The 17,772-nt window shown below is 41.6% G+C and overlaps 3 protein-coding genes across 5 annotated transcripts; 2 read left to right on the top strand and 1 right to left on the bottom strand.

Annotated features, from left to right (window-relative positions):
- The first annotated feature begins 1,757 nt into the window (after positions 1 to 1,757).
- On the top strand, positions 1,758 to 11,981 carry gys1 (glycogen synthase 1 (muscle)). 2 transcript variants are annotated; one of them, XM_004573708.4, is made up of 16 exons: positions 1,758 to 1,940; positions 3,718 to 3,876; positions 3,974 to 4,155; positions 6,330 to 6,521; positions 6,672 to 6,857; positions 7,020 to 7,164; positions 7,558 to 7,675; positions 7,809 to 7,929; positions 8,075 to 8,181; positions 8,279 to 8,338; positions 8,596 to 8,788; positions 9,037 to 9,163; positions 9,245 to 9,340; positions 9,439 to 9,602; positions 10,350 to 10,430; positions 10,567 to 11,981. In XM_004573708.4, exons 2-16 carry the CDS (start codon positions 3,759 to 3,761, stop codon positions 10,810 to 10,812), a joined length of 2,136 nt encoding a protein of 711 aa, XP_004573765.2. In that variant the 5' UTR covers positions 1,758 to 1,940; positions 3,718 to 3,758; the 3' UTR covers positions 10,813 to 11,981. The 2 variants fall into 2 exon arrangements, with proteins under 2 accessions (XP_004573765.2, XP_014269832.1); XM_014414346.3 differs by having other exon boundaries at positions 1,759 to 1,940; positions 3,758 to 3,876.
- Positions 11,978 to 15,778, bottom strand: aspdh (aspartate dehydrogenase domain containing). Of its 2 annotated transcripts, none has more exons than XM_004573710.3 (8): positions 15,692 to 15,770; positions 15,466 to 15,522; positions 15,221 to 15,365; positions 14,972 to 15,056; positions 13,610 to 13,759; positions 13,298 to 13,521; positions 13,077 to 13,216; positions 11,978 to 12,202 (listed from the first exon to the last, which is right to left on the bottom strand). In XM_004573710.3, exons 2-8 carry the CDS (start codon positions 15,518 to 15,520, stop codon positions 12,165 to 12,167), a joined length of 837 nt encoding a protein of 278 aa, XP_004573767.1. In that variant the 5' UTR covers positions 15,521 to 15,522; positions 15,692 to 15,770; the 3' UTR covers positions 11,978 to 12,164. The 2 variants fall into 2 exon arrangements, with proteins under 2 accessions (XP_004573767.1, XP_004573766.1); XM_004573709.3 differs by having other exon boundaries at positions 11,979 to 12,202; positions 15,629 to 15,778.
- A 652-nt stretch (positions 15,779 to 16,430) lies between these two features.
- tmem86b (transmembrane protein 86B) lies at positions 16,431 to 17,772 on the top strand. The gene is made up of 3 exons (XM_004573711.3): positions 16,431 to 16,707; positions 16,873 to 17,116; positions 17,305 to 17,772. Exons 1-3 carry the CDS (start codon positions 16,657 to 16,659, stop codon positions 17,754 to 17,756), a joined length of 747 nt encoding a protein of 248 aa, XP_004573768.1. The 5' UTR covers positions 16,431 to 16,656; the 3' UTR covers positions 17,757 to 17,772.

Below are 17,772 nucleotides of genomic sequence, written 5' to 3'. Positions count from 1 at the left end.
ATGACTGCTCCAGATGTATTATTGAGCAATAGAATATAGTTTGGAGATAAGCTGTTTTGCACAATTTGGAATCAGAATCAGAATCAGAATCAGAATACTTTATTGATCCCTGGGGGAAATTATTTGACAAGAGGAAGTGTACTAATCTACAGATGAAAGAAAAACGTAAAGTGGCTTTCGTAAAGGGTAAGGTTACCACGTGCCAGCAGAACACTTTTAGTACTGGTTCTTCCAGCGTCCTCGGAGCTCTGCTAAAAAATATGAACATTATAGTCAAAATATTTTCTCCATTTTGGTGGTTTGATGATTTTGTGCTGGGAAAAGGTTATGGATTGCACAACACTGGTCACTACATTCTTCATTTCCAGTTAATACTTGTACAGCTGCTGTTATTGTGTATATATATATTTATATTTCTTCATACATTCTTATATAGTTCTATATTGTGTATTTTGTTGTACAGTTATTTTATTTTCAACTTATTTTCAATTTATATATTTTATCTTATTCTTTCCCAGTTAAATTTACCCTTCATTCTAATTTGTGTTGTACAGTTATTTCATTTTTAACCTTAATTTATATTTTATTCCTTCCTAGTTAAATTTACCCTTTTTAATTTTTCATATTTATTTCCTATCTTATTCATAGCCTTTTCCTTTTTTGTTTTCTTTAGGTCACGAGCAGTTGTCCAAGCATTTCACTACATATCGTACTGTGTATGACTGTGTACGTGACAAATAAAATTTGAATTTGTTGTATCTTACAGTAAAGTACTGGCATTTAAATGCATCTTTTACAGTACTATTACTGTATTCGCATTTACAATACACTACTACTGTGTACTATTTTAAATGAAGTTACAAAAGAAGAATTATAGCAGTGATTTAATATTTTCCAATAATCTTTTGCAGTTAGAGTAATATACTCTATACATATAGTACGGTTTCTTACTGTACACATAGGAAAACAGCATTCCTAAAGAAAGCTGAGATCCTTCATTGTGTGCAGCAACATTTATAGAGTGGCAGCAGAGATCATTTTCGGCGTGGTGGAGAACACCGTCACACTGGTCCAGTGTCTCCCACAGGGGTTCGGTGGTGGCTGGGATCTAGTGGAGGCCATAGCATATGATTCACATTCTCATCACACCATTCAGTGACTCCCTGTGGAGGAGCACTGCTGTCCAGGAAAAGACCACTCCTATCAGACTATAAATGCTTTTTAGTAAGTTCAATGTGATCACTCAGAACTACTCTGTGTCCGTTTGCCCTGACCCCTCTCTCAACAACATGCCAGCAAATATCCGCCCGCAGCATAACAGAGCCACTGGATCTCTTCACTGTAGGGATGGAGAGGTCAAGGTTTTACTTTAATCTGATACCTCTAAGTAGCTCCATAGGTAGGATAGTCCACGAATGTCTCTAGTCATACTGTATTTTTTTTAAAACTATAGCCCTCTGAGAAGCTTATAAATAGCTCTGGCTCTCCCCCTTCTCACAGGAAACTAGAAAAAGCTCCCTGCTGTACGTGACTCCCCTCTTGTGTGCGGCTAAAACATTCGTTCACCAATAACAGCAGCTCTTTAACCACTTCCCAGCCAATCGCACGTCCCCGCCGAGGAAAACACCCAGTTCCTGTGGTGTTTTATGTAAAAGGCGGAGACACGGAGAAGCCAGGGGCCAATAGGAGTGCAGCTCATGAATAATGTGTGGGCGGAGACTCCAAGCTCACCAACCCAGCCTCCTTCCTGCATCGCAGGCCATGAGCGTCCCGTCCCTCCGCACGACCCGAGCGCACCGGGCCAATGTGAATCGCTGACATTTAACCAACGCCGCCGCCCCCTTCTTCTTCTCACTCTGCGCTGTTATTATTTTTATGGACGGACTGCGACAGCTGCCAATGCGTGCTTCATCTTCGTGAAGTTGGGACAAAACTGAAGGGTAAGTGAACATCTTTATTTCAGCCTGCCCGGTGATAATAGAATACATCCTAGGCGTGCGCGCATCGGTTCAGGACGCGACGTCTGTGTTTTTCCGCAGCAGTGATGCAGTAGGTGCTTCATGTCACGTTCGCCCCGAAACTCACGATAGACACGCACACAGACGTGTTGTTGCTCCCTGGGGTCTCAAGACGTGCCTGTCTTGGGACATTGTGCCCTTTTCCCAGCAATGTGGACCTGCTGAGCAGTAACCACTCTATTCACTAAAAGGGACGTCAGCAAGGTCACGATGGTAATGATGATGATGATGATGATGATGATGGTTTACAATGAAATCCTAGGCAGATAGGAACCCCTTCACAGAGCCGGGGGGAATCCCATGTGGATTTCCAGAGAAAGTTTAATTCAGCAGTAAGGTGTTTACGCTCAGGATCGGTGTAAAGCATGGTGATGATGGACTGAGGACCTTTCATATCTCGCTATAAAAACACAATCAGAACAGAATCTTCGAGGGGCTACATCCAAAAAATAAGAAGGCAAATTTATGCAAAGCTTAAGTGTTTGGTTTGTCATCAACTTGAAGGCTTCTCCGTCTGTGAGTGCCCGGGGTCAGCCTTGTGTTCAGTGCTATCAGTAGCAGCTCAGCGCAAACACGCTGGAATTTGAGTATCATCTTCTTCCTTACAGCAAAAAAAAAAATTACCTTAAAAAAAAATCAAAGCGCAGACAGGATTTTTGTAACATGTGGAAGAGGCTATTGGTTTGCATGCATGAACATCAGCTGATTGCTTTTTACAGTAGCTCATCATCAGCAACATTTGCTACAGGATCAAGTTTATACCTGATCACTGTCCTTATCTGTTTATCCGTTCTCATGGCTCTCCCCACTTTGTGGGGCTCTCTGTCCTGATCGTTGTGTCCTTGGGCAAGACACCTACCGCCTACTGGTGTTGGCCAGAGGGGCCGATATGGCAGCCTCACTTCTGTCAGTCTGCCCCAGGGCAGCTGTGGCTACTACAGTAGCTTGCCTCTACCAGTGTGTGAATGTGAGAGTGAATGAATAGTGGAACTGTACAGCGCTTTGGGTGCCTTGAAAAGCGCTATATAAATCCAATCCATTATTATTATTATTATTATTATTATTATTATTATTATTATTATTTGTGCCAGAAGTTTCATCAGATCTACAAGCAGGAACAGAACACCCGGTTTTGAACTCAAAGTAGAGGACTGACCTTTAAATGTCCAGTACTAATGATGCAGGTGCAGGAGTGCTTGGAAATAAAATGTTCTGTCAAAGTGATGTGCATTTCTGTGCATGTGTGAAGAAGAAGCCCTGTGGTTCTATTAGATGGTGACCCAAGGAAACCTGAAGATAGACTACTGTTACTCAACACTTTAGTGCGTTTGTTTGACCAGGCGCTTGGTTCCTGTGAGAGCAGCTGCAGGTTTATCTTATATCAGGGAAAGAGGTGAAATGTGTGGAAATGAGACTTGTGAAAAGAAGTGAGATATGTTGAGTTTGGATTCCAGTTGTGTAATGTCGTAAGAATGATGCAACCGGGTGTGTTGTTTAATGAAAGCGTAAAGGTTTCATATAGCTATGTGAGGAGATGTTGGTTAAGAGGAAATTGCTCATTGAAGCCGCTTGAGGTTAACCTGGTGAAGTTTAAAGATTAAGAGTGGCTTTTGTTTATGATTTAGACAACGTATTAAAAAACTTGACATGCTTTTATCAAAGATGAGGAGTTTAGTGTCTGTGTGTGTGTGGTTGTAAGGTGTCCCCGTCTCAGCGGAGTGTCTTCTATATTTACCCAGCATGCCGCTGGCTCGAAGCCTGTCTGTCACGTCCCTGTCAGGACTGGAGGAATGGGACGAGGAGTTTGATTTAGAGGATGCCGTCCTTTTTGAAATAGCCTGGGAGGTTGCTAACAAAGGCAAGTGTTTGGTGGTTTTTGAAGATAATTAAAAAAAATTATGCCAAAAGACAATGTCGTTTGTGTTGAATCACATTATATCTTTCTATGTGTGAAGTTGGAGGCATCTACACCGTCATCCAGACCAAAGCCCGTCTGACCTCAGAGGAATGGGGGGAGAACTATTTCCTGGTGGGTCCCTATGTGGAGAGCAACGTGCGCACTCAGGTGGAGCTGATCGAGCCCACAAACCCCGCACTCAGGCGGACCATTGACAAGATGAACTCCAGTGGGTGTAAGGTACTACCATATGTAAACTAAAACACAAACACCCCTACACACACACACACAGACACTGAGTTAAATTTATACGATCCACTGACGGGCAGTCATCCTAACAACTCGTGGCTGAGGTACTAATAGTTTATTTGTGTATGCATGCAGTGAATGTGCGCTCTAACGCCCAATTAGAGTTCATCTTTCACTCATCTTTTACATCTGACACACTCCCACTCTGCCCAGCCTTCTGTCCTTGACCACAACTCAAAACCCAGTGACATTTCCCCCGCAAAGGTTAGAAGTTGTATCGATGTCTCTCTGTCTCTCTCTTTCTCACAAATGCGCTCCAGAAATAGATGACGGAGTGTGATACTTCTAAAGCTTTGTGCTGTGTCATTCTGAGTGTAATGTGGAGTTGTGGGAAAAGGTTAGGACTGGTAGCGGTACGCTTTTAAAGGGGTTAGTGCAGCCAGGTCAGTAAAGCCTGTATGGTTTACTTTCAGCCACAATTGATGGGACAAGAAGAGAGCAAAAGCAGGCTGCAGCAACACTGAATTTGCATGTTTCATATTATGTTACTAGTTCCTTCCCTCTCCTCTGCTCTTTGTTTCTGTGTGCATATGTGGTTCAACAGCAGAGGCATCTGAAGATAACATTACTTATGTTACATTGCTAATAAGGGTGTCCCAGCAACACTCGGTGTGTCTGAAAGTTTGGTTTGTAATGATAGTTTTGTTTAGTTTTGCCCAGTGGATTACAGGTATCATCCCAGGACCCTCCCATTTTCAAACAAAACGTCTAAGGTTTTATGTACCGGTATCAGAACATAATAAAAATCTATTGATTCTTACTAAATACTGAAATAATTTATATACAACCTGATGAACAACAGTGCATGACATATTCACTGTGCCATTGTTATTTTGCAGAAGCAGTGTGGGGGGGGGAAAGAGTGCACCCCGTGACTCAGTAGTTTGTAGAAACAGCAGCAGTAACTTTTAGGGATTGTTTTGTTTTTTGTTTGACATTATCAGTCTCTGATCATGGTTGTGGTGGAATTTTGATCCACTCTTCTTTAAACGGTTGCCTCAGTTCATGCAGCTCTTTGTTAATGTCCCACCAGAGTATTTCCATCATGTTCAGGTCTGGACTCTGACTGGGCTAAGAAAATGCATTGATTCTATTCTTTTTCAGCCACAAATTTCCTGCCGTCCTTGTAATCATTGTCCTGTTGCAGGACCCATTTTCTACCAAGCTTTAGTTATCGGATATTTGGGCTCACATTTGACCCCTTAATACTTTGATATACACACGGGTTCATAGTGGACTTCATGACTGCAAGGTGCCCCAGTCCTGGGGTTGCAAATAAGCCCACATCATCAGTCCTCCACTGCCGTGCTTGACAGTCAGTATGAGGTATTTGTGCTGACGTGCTGTGTTTGGTTTTCAACAAATATGGCTCATTGAACAGTTTGACCTTGAGGGGAATTTGCTTTTCCACTCATGGGATGATTGAGGGATTGTTAACACATACCTGAATGTTCCAGACAAGCAAAACTGGCAAAACGTCTGCTTTTATAGAGCTGCTCACAGTTAATTATCATTTGATTGACTAATTTAAAGTTATCCTATCAATTCCCATGCAATGTCTTTGTTTTTCATGCACTTTCATGCAACCTTTGTTAAATAACAAATTTTTCAGACCTGCTAAAGACTGTAGTAGTGGTAGTAGTTGTGGACACTGAATGAATGGGGCCCAGGGTTGCTTACAGATGCACAAGTGGTGTGGGGGCAGGGTGCCAGCAGTGGAAAGTGGGAGGAGGGGAAATAATTTGCCTGTTCATGGTTCTGTGCAGCCTAAATAAGGCTGAAGGAACGTAAGAACCTCAATGTCATTTTAAGAATTGAAGATGGTGATTTGATTACCAGATGATGTGTTTTTAAAGGTTTATTCATTGCTGGTACAAATTTTAGATCATTAGTTTTGGCATTAGTGTATTAAACTATTCCACTTTAGTTGCGTTCTAAGCAGCATGAATTGCAATTCTAACAACGAGAAATACTCAATCCAGGCTTTCTTAGACTGGAATACATTTTTGTAAAGACATAGAAGTCATTCACTTACGTTATGTTAGAGAGAGAAGGACTAACCAGTTTTTTTTTTCTCCCTTTCGCCCTTGTCTGTTTTCTTACAGGTCTACTTTGGCCGCTGGCTTATTGAAGGTAGTCCCTACGTTGTGCTCATTGATATCGCGTTCACCGCCTGGTCTTTAGACTCCTGGAAGAGCGAGCTGTGGGAGCTTTGTTCCATTGGCGTGCCATGGTTTGACCGTGAGGCCAACGATGCGGTGCTGTTTGGTTTCCTGACCGCTTGGCTTCTGGGAGAGGTCAGCAGCTCAGACTTAATACTACACAGCTGATGAGAACGGGCATAAAACATAAAGATGGATTATCTGTAGGTCCTCCAGCAGTTTAAAGGGCTCTTTAAAGCAGCATATTAAACTAATCTGAACCCTTTCTTTCCTTCCAAATCACAGTTTGCAGCCCAGTGTGAGCAGCCTGCGCACATTGTGGCCCATTTCCATGAGTGGCTGGCAGGGCTGGGGCTGGTGTTGTGTAGACAGAGACAGCTTCCAGTGGCAACCATCTTCACCACACATGCTACACTCCTGGGGCGCTACCTGTGTGCTGGAAACGTGGACTTCTATAACAACCTAGCAGAGGTATGTAGCTGCTTTTTTATTAAGTATCAGTTCAATAAATAAATAAAGATGCCATCAAGCAGTTGTTGGCTTTGAATGTGTGATTTATATGAATATAAATATGAACTATTTCAAAAAATAGCTGACTACATTATAGACTCTCTGTGGTCTGTCTGTGTTCAGTTCAATGTAGACAAGGAAGCGGGCGATCGACAAATCTACCATCGCTACTGTATAGAGCGTGCAGCGGCACACTGTGCCCACGTCTTCACCACGGTGTCTCAAATTACTGCCATTGAGGCTGAACACCTGCTCAAGAGGAAACCAGGTGTGTAGCAGTGGACTGGTGTGTGTAAGACGGCAGCATGCCTCCAGCTCCCCCTGCAATACTCTGAATATAGAAGTCTGAATATGTAAAATATAATATATATAATATAATGCTTTCAGTGTAGTATTATTTTAAATTAACCCTTAGAAAATCCTTAAAAATCATGACTCATTTTGTCTTAAGAACAAAAAAGTAACAGCTTCCCAAAAACCACTTTAAAAATGTTACATAGTAATATTTTTTTCCACTTTAAATTACTCACTCTTTTAAAACTACTTCAGCCTGAACTATACATATCGAGTATTAATTATGCTTTGGAGATTTTTAATCTACCTGACTATCAAATCATCACCTTTTCTCTACTGCATGCTTATGCTTTGCCTGCTTCCACAGATATCGTGACTCCCAACGGGCTCAACGTGAAGAAGTTCTCAGCTATGCACGAGTTTCAAAACCTCCACGCTCAGAGCAAGAGTCGGATTCAGGAGTTTGTCAGGGGACACTTCTATGGGTTAGTCCGCACGTCACAGCGTGTGTAAAGTGCTTAAAAGTTAATGAATTTAGCCAGAAAGGGGAAGTGACAAATCAAGTTGTGTATTTTTTTTTTTTTTTAAATTGTATGTTGGTGACCATCTGACCATCAGACACCTCGACTTCAACCTGGACAAGTGTTTGTTCCTCTTCATCGCTGGGAGGTACGAATTCTCCAACAAAGGAGCCGACATCTTCTTGGAGGCTTTAGCCAGACTCAATTATCTACTGAGAGTACGTATGTGTGGCTGTGTTCACAGATGTGCACATGTGTTCACAGATGTGGAAGGAGAAAGGTCAATCCTAGGTGTTTTTTTTTTTGTTTTTTTTTTAAAGATAAAACAAAATCTAACTCCAGTGTCTGTATGGTCCATCAAAGGTCAACCACAGTGACGTGACAGTGATCGCATTCTTCATCATGCCAGCTCGGACAAACAACTTCAATGTGGAGACCTTGAAGGGCCAAGCAGTCAGGAAGCAGCTCTGGTGAGGTTCTTTAAAGATGTAGTTATTCATTTTGAACTTAAAGGAGTAATGGATTTGAATTTTTATTTTATTTTTTTAATTTTTTTGTCCCTGGCAGGGATACTGCTCAGACTGTGAAGGAGCGCTTTGGAAAGAAACTTTATGAGTCACTTCTGGTGTAAGTCGACCCCTTTTTAATCCTGCCTCTTAAAAACTGTAAGATGTAAAAAGTATTAGACACCCAGCTTATTACAACAAATATCTCCTAATAAATAGTCCCCAATAAAGGTATGCATTAAACTTGGATATACCTGAATTTGTAAAAATGTTGAAATCTTATTGGTTTTATTAAATTCAAACCTGCTAATTATTTGATTTTTTGTTTTTTTTGTGCTGTGAGTTTCGTTTTAACATTAACTCGAGCTTTTTCTTCAGTGGGCAGCTGCCAGATGTGTCGAAGATGCTGGACAAAGAGGATTTCACTATCATGAAGCGCGCCATCTTTGCCACTCAGAGACAGTGCCAGCCTCCGATCTGCACTCACAACATGCTGGAGGACAGCAGCGACCCCATCCTCAACTGTGTTCGCCGCATTGGCCTTTTCAACAGCTCTGCTGACCGGGTCAAGGTAGGTCACGTGACAGGAGGTGACCGCTGGAAGATTCCCTGTCGCCTTTCTGGGATTTAAGTTGTTAATTTATTTTGATTTATTTTTTTTAGTTTGTGAGGTATCATAGTCGCACCTGAAAGAAAAAAGTGTTGTGAGCATGATTCTGTAATTTTATTTTTTCCTCAATCTGAATTACCCCTCATGCTGCTGGTTCTGGCAGTGTGCCCTATCTGTCTGTAACACTGAATTTCTTCTTCATCTGTTAGATTATCTTCCATCCCGAGTTCCTTTCATCCACCTCTCCTCTTCTTCCAATGGACTACGAGGAGTTTGTAAGAGGTTGCCACCTTGGCGTCTTTCCCTCTTACTATGAGCCCTGGGGCTACACACCTGGTATGATTCATTCATGCTGACAAGATGCATCTATGTGTGTATTAATATAAAAGTACTAATTATTGTTTCCCTGTTTATCAGCTGAGTGCACTGTCATGGGAATTCCATCAATCTCCACTAACCTGTCAGGTTTTGGCTGTTTCATGGAGGAACACATAGCAGACCCAACGGCATATGGTGCATCTTCATGCCTTCTCTTCTAAATTCTACTGTTTTTCAAAAGAAGTCCTCTTTTTAAGATAATCAGGAAAAACTGCTGCTTTTTCGCTTTGCAGGTATCTACATCCTGGACCGCAGGTGTCGGGGAGTGGACGAGTCATGCAACCAGCTCACTTCCTTCCTGTTCCAGTTTTGCAAGCAGAGCCGCCGCCAACGGATCATCCAGAGGAACCGCACTGAACGTCTGAGCGATCTCTTGGACTGGAAATACCTCGGCAGGGTAACATTACAAATCCTGTTGCACATCTCTGGACCCCTCGGCCTTCATTGTCTTTGTTGTTTTCCTTCTTGATCAGGGGTGTCAAACATAAGGCCAAAGGCTCCAGTTCAGCCTTTTTGGCAGGTTTGGAAAATGTGAAGGGGGGCATACATTTTTGAGCTTTTCCTGCTGTTAAAGTCCTCCCCGTGGCCATTCATACTACAAAAGTAATTGAGTAATATATAAACAATTAAATGACAAAAGGAGAAAAAACAAGGAACTATCTACTATAGAAATGTATGCTTCTACGTTTGGTTCACATTTAAAAAACAAAACAAAACTGAACAGTCTACACAATGAATGAACAGAACTTTTTCTGTGATTTTGCACATTTATATCTTATGGTTTAATCCAAAGAGACGCACTGACAGGCTTTTCTTTATCACGAGATGTATTGTTGAAATTGCACTTCTCTTTCTTATGTCTCAGGAGTTAAATGTGTATTTAAAATTCTTTAGACTGACAGACAGGAGAGTTTCACTCGTCGGCCTTCTTGAGCTCAGTGGGCTGTGTGTTGCCCACCATCTAACATCAGATCAGATCCTTGCTCTAGATTTTACTTAAAGTTCTTTAGTTATTGAAAGAAACTCCTTCTTTGGAGTTTCTTGTGTATTTCTCTACTATTTGCAACAACGAGTCTCACAGATAAAATCTTTACAACAGTTATTTATTTATTTATTTTTAATTTCTCCTTCTTTTCTTCATTAGTATTATATAGCTGCCCGCCACATGGCCCTGGCTAAAGCCTTCCCTGACACCTTCATATATGAACCTCAGGATACAGCCCAAGTAAGTTAACTTGTATTTTTTTTTAATAGACACAGTATTTAAAACAAATGTGAGGTTTTTTTTATTTTATTTTATTTTTTTTCTTGAAGCGTCCTCTTCCTGTTTATGTTTTTAATACTTTCACTCCTGTCCTCAGACCGCCGGTTTCCGTTACCCCCGACCAGCCTCAGTGCCACCATCTCCAGCCCTGTCCCGCCACTCCTCCCCGCACCACAGCGAGGCTGAAGACAACGAAGATGACGAGCGCTACGACGAGGACCTGGAGGCCGAAAAGGACAAGGTGAACATCCGCCAGCCCTACACGCTGCCTATGAAAAACAAGTCCATCGCCATCATCGGGGCCAACGGGAATGGCGACGAGGTGACGAGCGAGAAAAACTGAGACCGACGCACTACTGCTAAACCTCACTAGTGAAACTCTTATCTGTGGTTCAAGTTGTCCGTGTAGACGACTGTGGCTGCGTGAACGCGTGTGACGAATTTAATATTGGCATGTTGTGACAAAATGCATTACTGTCAGTGTCTTCCCAACCTGTGCGTACCTCAGAATTTTTAAAAACAGTATCTGTCAGTTTGATATATTTTGGTATTGTTTCAGTTACACCAGCAGTGTGACCGGTAGTTTGCTTTGTGAAGTAAATGCAGCAACTTAAAAGGAAAAAGGTTAACTGACAGATCAACACATAGGAAAACAAATCAGGATTGCTGGATTTTTGTAGAATACTAACAGTGAGTAACGTGGATCTAACAGAGGATCATTAATATTAACAGCAAACTGTGGAGTCGGATTTTATACTTCATTCAAACGTAGGTCAGGGCTGGGAGAACAGCTTATCTCTCCTTTTTTTTTTACCAGCTTACCATCTCTACAAGTTCAAAACGGGAAGCTTCCTGTGAAAAAGCCCACATAGCAATATTATGCATTAAGAGCCAGAAAGAGCATCTGTTCTTTTTGTCGTTTTCACTCGTGCCCCACATGATGTGACAACCATACAGTGCTTCACACTTGACTTTCTACCTTTTTGTAGCATTTTTTTTCTTTTCTTTCTTTCACGCGCCTTGTTTTTTGCATAACCTCTCAAAATAGAAACAAAATGAAGAGCACACACTGATAATGCTGAAAATGCTCTCGTTCGGAGAATGGTATCGCCTTGTGTGTGAGTGTGTTCTCATTTTGTTTGTGTGCCTTACAGTATCACAGTGTGTCCACTGTACTCCTACTGTGTTTGTGCGCGCTTGTGTGTGGAGATTATTCCTTGGTTCGCCTGTTTCAGCAAGTATTTATTTGTGAAATGAAAAGAGGTAAGACAGAGGGGAAAGGGTACTGTGTCCTAAGATGGAAACTGTGTTTACAGGTAGAAGACCTGACAGAGAGAAAGGGCTGAAAAACAAGCTACTGTATGTCTTGAGTATTTGTTTTGGAAAAAAGGAAATGGTTTTGCCAGCCGTATACTGTCACTATCACTCCATTTCTCACAATCTTGCACCAGATGAACATATAATAAAATTTAAATATCTATATACACCTGTTTGGTGTTTTATAAACAGTAACGGGCTCTTCTTTCATTGTGTTTGTGCAGTTTATTGGAACAAATATATCCAAAGATTTGCTTCTTTGTAACATACTGATCTTATCTACACAGCATCTCCTTCATAAATCATTCAGATCAGCTGAAATGTTGCAGTGAATCCTCTTCTTCCGTTGTAGGTAATCCTCCAAAGTGCTTGGCTGTTTCAGCACAGGTAAACTCTGCCCCCGTGACCTTTGCAAACTGAGAAAAACAAGAATGTAAAAATCTGAGTCTTCACATGAAAAACATACTGAAACACACCGTACTCCACACTCAAAGAGGACCTATGATGCTATCACACTTAATATAATCCCCATATATCTTATGTTTGGCCTCGGTGCAGCTCCCAAGTTCATAAACTAAGAGAAACTTCCTTTAGGGCCTTTAAGGGCATCTGTGAGCCAGTTTTCTTTCTTTCTTTTCCTCTTGGAAAGGAAAGCTTTGAGCAGCAGGTGTCATCATGGGTCCTTTATTCTCATGGTGCATGTGCTGGAGATGACTATAATAAATATATGTGCATTTACTAGCGTCATAAAAAGCCATCGAAAAAACTGTAAAACTGAATACTTTTACAGTTTTATACTTTAATATGAGCACTCACCATTGTAATAGTGTTGTGTGTGTGTGTGTGTGTGTGTGTGTGTGTGTGTATTATGGAATAAATTAATGAAACACTTAAACCACACATAAGATATTAATATGAGTAATTGAGTGAGAGCGAAATGATTCAACAACGGTCACCGGAAACCAGCCATTAATCATTTGGAGCCTGAATTTAAAATTACAACAAAAAATGAAATCACCACCGCTTTCATCATCCAGGAACTGCCTGCACGCTCTGCACACATGAGGTCAGGCATTGTCTTGCACCACGAGGAACACAAGGCCCACTGCACCAGGTCTAAAAATAGCTCTGAGCATTTCATCCCTGTTTATAACTACTTTAAGGAGTTTGCTGTGCTTAAGTACAATTTGGAGGTGTTTGTGTTGACATGATAGATACCTTAAAAGGGTGACACAGAGTGCTTTACATCAGATTCACTGAGAAAGTGTTTGGCAGTCATTTAGGACTTACTGAGTAAACTATTCCAGAAAGAGCTGTAAGTTGCGCTGCCAGTAACAGCCCCGAGTTTGGCTGGATTCCTCCTCACTGTGTGTACTGAGAAACCATCAGGCCCAGTCACCTCCACTTCCACCACATGGTAGTCTCTTAACCTGCGGCATGAAGGTACATGAAGCTGGAAGATGCAGGCAGGATGGTTTCAAACAAACAATCCGACTTTTAGAAGCACTCACGCTGTATCTGACACAATCTCTCCCTGGACACCAGTGAAGCCCAGTGTCCCTGCTGCCACTGCTGCTGCTGCCATGGTGTTCACATTGTTAGGAGCGAGTGGGCACAACTCTGCAATGGAGCCTCTGAACAAAACACGCCTGCCTTCTCCCTCCGTCCAGTCAGTGAGGACGTCTCCTGTCAGCCGAAAGCAGGAGGGATGCTTGGACATTCTGATGAACAAAGCCTAAAAATAAACCATGAAAGGAAAAAGCAACATTAAATCGCTTATGTTCATTTCCATGGTTTTAAACACTGGACTATCCTTGTTTTACCTTTATTTTCCCACTGTCATTCAGCCTCTGGATGTCCTGGCCTCCCCATAATGCACCACTGGGGACGTAGAGAGTCCTGCCATACTTCTGAGCAGCCTGACTCAACTTCTGGTTCAGATCAGGATCAGCGAGGGCAGATGGAGAGCCCACCTAGAGGAGGAAAAAAACGAAAAACAAAGGTGCAAAACAAATGATGAAGTGTCGTTGACTTCTCAAGTGTTTGTGGGTTAGGATGACCGTCTGTCGACTCTGAATTTTGAACCTGTTATTGAATTTAAATCTACAAAGCAAACGCTATCAAACCAAACGCCCGTGTACATGCGAAACTCTTCAAATATTAATGTGGAGATATATTTAAAATGTGATTTGCAGAATGCTTCATAGTCACAGCTGCAGTGGAGATACCATGTGCTTGGTCTTTTATGCATTTAAATCCAGTCTGTGACTGAGAAGTGTTAATTGGAAAGTATCAAAAACAGATGAGGGTGAATTAAGACTTTGCTGGGGTTAATCCTGAAGCATATGAAAGACTATTGTCTGCAAAAAAGTGAACATTGAAGTATAGAAATGAGCATTTTCCTTATTTGCAAAGCAAATAGCCAATTTAAATAGCCAGATGCTCTCTCTGCCATCCTATTTCTGATGGTTGAGTAAAAGTTATGATTAACATTAACAGTTTGTTTCTCTATGTGAGGAATGAGTAGTTTGTGAGAAAGAATTGTGCTTAACAGTCAAATACTTTTGAGGGGTCCGTGAAGAGGACAGTGGAGGACTTTTCTCCAAGGAGGAGAACATTTAATAACCTTCAGCTGGACCGAGATGGCGATTGTTTACAGTCGAATGACATGATATTCTGTCCATTTTATGTACGCTCACAGTACCTTAAGGAAACAGTACCTCAACTGACCACTCGTTAAAACCAAGATATGCAGAAGAGCATCTCTCAATGCACAGCTTTGAAGCAGACAGGCTACAGCTGCGGAAGACCACATCCTGTCAACTAAGAACAGGAAACTGAGGCCACAGTTTGAACATATTCACCAAAATTAGTCAAAAGAAGATGCTGCCTGGTCAGATGAGGTTTGATTTCTGCTGTGACATTCAGATGGTAGGGTCCAATTTTGTTGTAAACAACATGAAAGGATGGACCCATTCTGCCTCGTATCAGTGGTTCAGCCTGATAATGATTTAATGGTATGAAATCATAAAAATGACAGATTTAAATCAAACTGTATCAGTCAATTAAAATAAAATCTGTCAAGTACTATAAATAAAATATAACATTGGAAGAATCTATCAAAAAAACAAACAAAGAAATGTACTAGCTGTTTCACTGAAATAGCAAAATCAGAAGTAGCTCACCATGAAATGAGACTGAGACAGAAACTGGAGCCCAAATTCTTTAACTATTTGAGGATGGCACACCTCAACAATCACATCGCATCGCCTGCAAAACACACAATGATTATTCTTCAAAGTTCAGAAGGGAAATTCCCGAAGATAAATACAGTACATTTATAGCGTTCCTGATTTAATACATAAAAACACGTGTGCACAGAACAATCATGCTGTGTGCACGTGGGTTTTTAATGCTTATGCACATGTTTGCACCTTTCTGCAAAGGACGATAGATCCCCGAGTATGAGTTCAGAGGGGACTAAACCACTGAGCTTGCCAGAATTCCTGTTCCAGACAAAACCCAGAGTCAAACCGAGGGCAGGTCCATCTTTATTGATCCTCTCCACTAGGTACTGACCTAAATTGCACACACATACACACACATGCACATGCTTTCAGGAAATAATATACAGCAATTTAAAGAGTGTTTGCCTGGGATTTAAAAGGGGAATTCCGACCTAGATGTCCAAATCCTACGACTCCAATCCTTAAAGAGGAAGAATCGGTCGCCATAGCTGTACAAAGGAAGCAAACAAAGCAGATAAAAGCCCAGAGTGCAGTCGCAAAGCAAACCAATACACATGCACACATATACATGTCTATATTGACCTTAAGCCCTACCTGATATCAACCCCTTCTTGCACAGTTACTGCATTTATTACTCTATACACCCAGTAAACTTACACCCCCTCCAGCGTTGTCCCACACCTTGAATTTCAATAACCAGCCCAGAGCTGCAAGAACTGTGTTCAGGCAAAGCACAAAGTTTGACTCAGAGTAGCCTGTAGTTAATCATTGTTGCAGTTCTGTGAAATTATTACACGCAGGGCTCCTCCTCCATCTGCTTGAACTTAAATCTCAGCTTCAGAAAAATGTAATTGTTTGAAATTTTCAAAACAAAATCCAGTCAAGACGAGCACTGAACATCATTCAACATACAAAGCATTTTATTCTTCTTCTGTGTCAGAATGTGTGTCATACTTTCTTTGATCACAAACAAAAGAAATGTGTCATATTCATCAGTATCTATGAGCAAACGAGCCCTTTCCTTTACTTTAAATGTGAAGCACTGGAAACTGGATGGGGCTTTGGCATAGCGTGTTTTTCATAACCATCCACATTTTTTTGAACAGTTGCCACAAAAAAAACCCCAGTATTGTTATAACAAATTTACAGCTGTTTATCAAAGAATCCAATCCTTTCCTGTAAAATGAACTTTTTTTTTTACACATTTGTTTTATGAAACATTGAGACATAAAAAAGTCTCAACAACAACAATCATCAGGTTTTGTCAGTTTCCTGATATTAAAGTTTACATTTCACAGTGATAACACCTGCACAGTTCAACTTTGCTCCTTCTGTGCTGATGTCACCAACGTAATCCTGCTGGTGAGGTCAAGGGTGAGCAATTTGACCAGCAGAACTCAAAACAGGGAGCGAATTGATTATCAGAGCGCAATCAGACAGTGAGGATCGGTCTAAAGTTCATCGACATGAAATGCAGGCAGATTGAAAGACACGACAGAGGTTCAAGGCGAGGGGTACAGGAGCTGAGGATCGTTGGAGCTGAGGATCGCTGGCAAACAAGACAGTAAAGACACTTTTATCCTTCTGAGACGTCTGCCCACAGCAGTGCTGTTTGAGAGAAGATGGACATCCTTGAGACTCACGCCTATCACAGGCGGCAGAGGAGAAATAAGGTACAGTTCACCTCTATTTACAGCCAGTATTTCTTTATTTCTAGCAGCACTTTGCTTAGTGAAACCAGATGGAAAGGAGATGTTTGAAATCATAACTTGAATCTACTTCTGTACAAAAACTTGATGCATCTCTCCCTTTTCTTTCTTTTCGTCCATTTCTATCAGTCCTGTGCTCTCTTTCTGTCTCTCTTGCCTTTCTTTTTGTCTGCAGCTCTGTACTTCTACCTTTGGACTCCTGCTTCGCCCCCGTCCATCATGTCTGCAGGTGTCAAATCTGCACCAGTACTCCTATTGGCTGCAGTGGTGCTGAGCTGGAATGGAGGTCAGAGTGTCCTAGGTGTGGTGGGAGGACTGGTCTTCTCTGCTGTTGGTGACTGCTGCCTGGTGTGGCCTGAGCTTTTCCTGCATGGTAAGCGCTGGTGGTGGATGAGTTCAAAAAATTTAGCATTTTTTTCTTTTATGAAATGTCTATTGCTCGCACATGCCTCATTATTGTAAGAAGTATTTGTAATAGTTACTTTCAGAGAGTAAATTTAACACTCCAGGATTCATAAATTGCAAATCACATGCCCATTATGTCCTCAATATCTGTTTCAGGAATGGGTGCATTTGCTGTGGCTCATCTGTTGTACTCAGTTTCCTTCCTGTCCAGTCGTTACACAAAAAACTCCTCTTCCTGCTGGAGCCGTTTTCTCTATCTGATCCTGTTTATGGTTGGAGGAGGTTATTACACATTTTTATTTCCATTTCTACAAAAGGACCCAAACTCTGAAGTGCTAACTCCAGCTGTTGGAGTCTACTTTGTCTTAATTACTCTAATGGGTCTATTAGCAGCTAGAACTAGCAACGTAGCAACACTTTTGGGAAGTCTGAGCTTCATGGTATCCGACGCAACGCTGTCTCTGCAAGTTTTTAAGGTGGTGGCACCAATGCAGCACGGTAATACTGTTGTAATGGTGACCTATTATCTGGCACAGCTTCTAATCGCTGTGGGTGACATGCAAGCAGTAGAGGACACGGATGAGTTTTCAAAATGGAAGAGGTCCTAACCAGTATCCCTGTTGT

Source organism: Maylandia zebra, linkage group LG4, assembly GCF_041146795.1.
Source record: "Maylandia zebra isolate NMK-2024a linkage group LG4, Mzebra_GT3a, whole genome shotgun sequence".
In the NCBI taxonomy this organism is placed as follows: Eukaryota; Metazoa; Chordata; class Actinopteri; order Cichliformes; family Cichlidae; genus Maylandia; species Maylandia zebra.
Note: the sequence above shows the minus strand (reverse complement) of the source record. Positions and strands in the feature narration are given on the sequence as shown.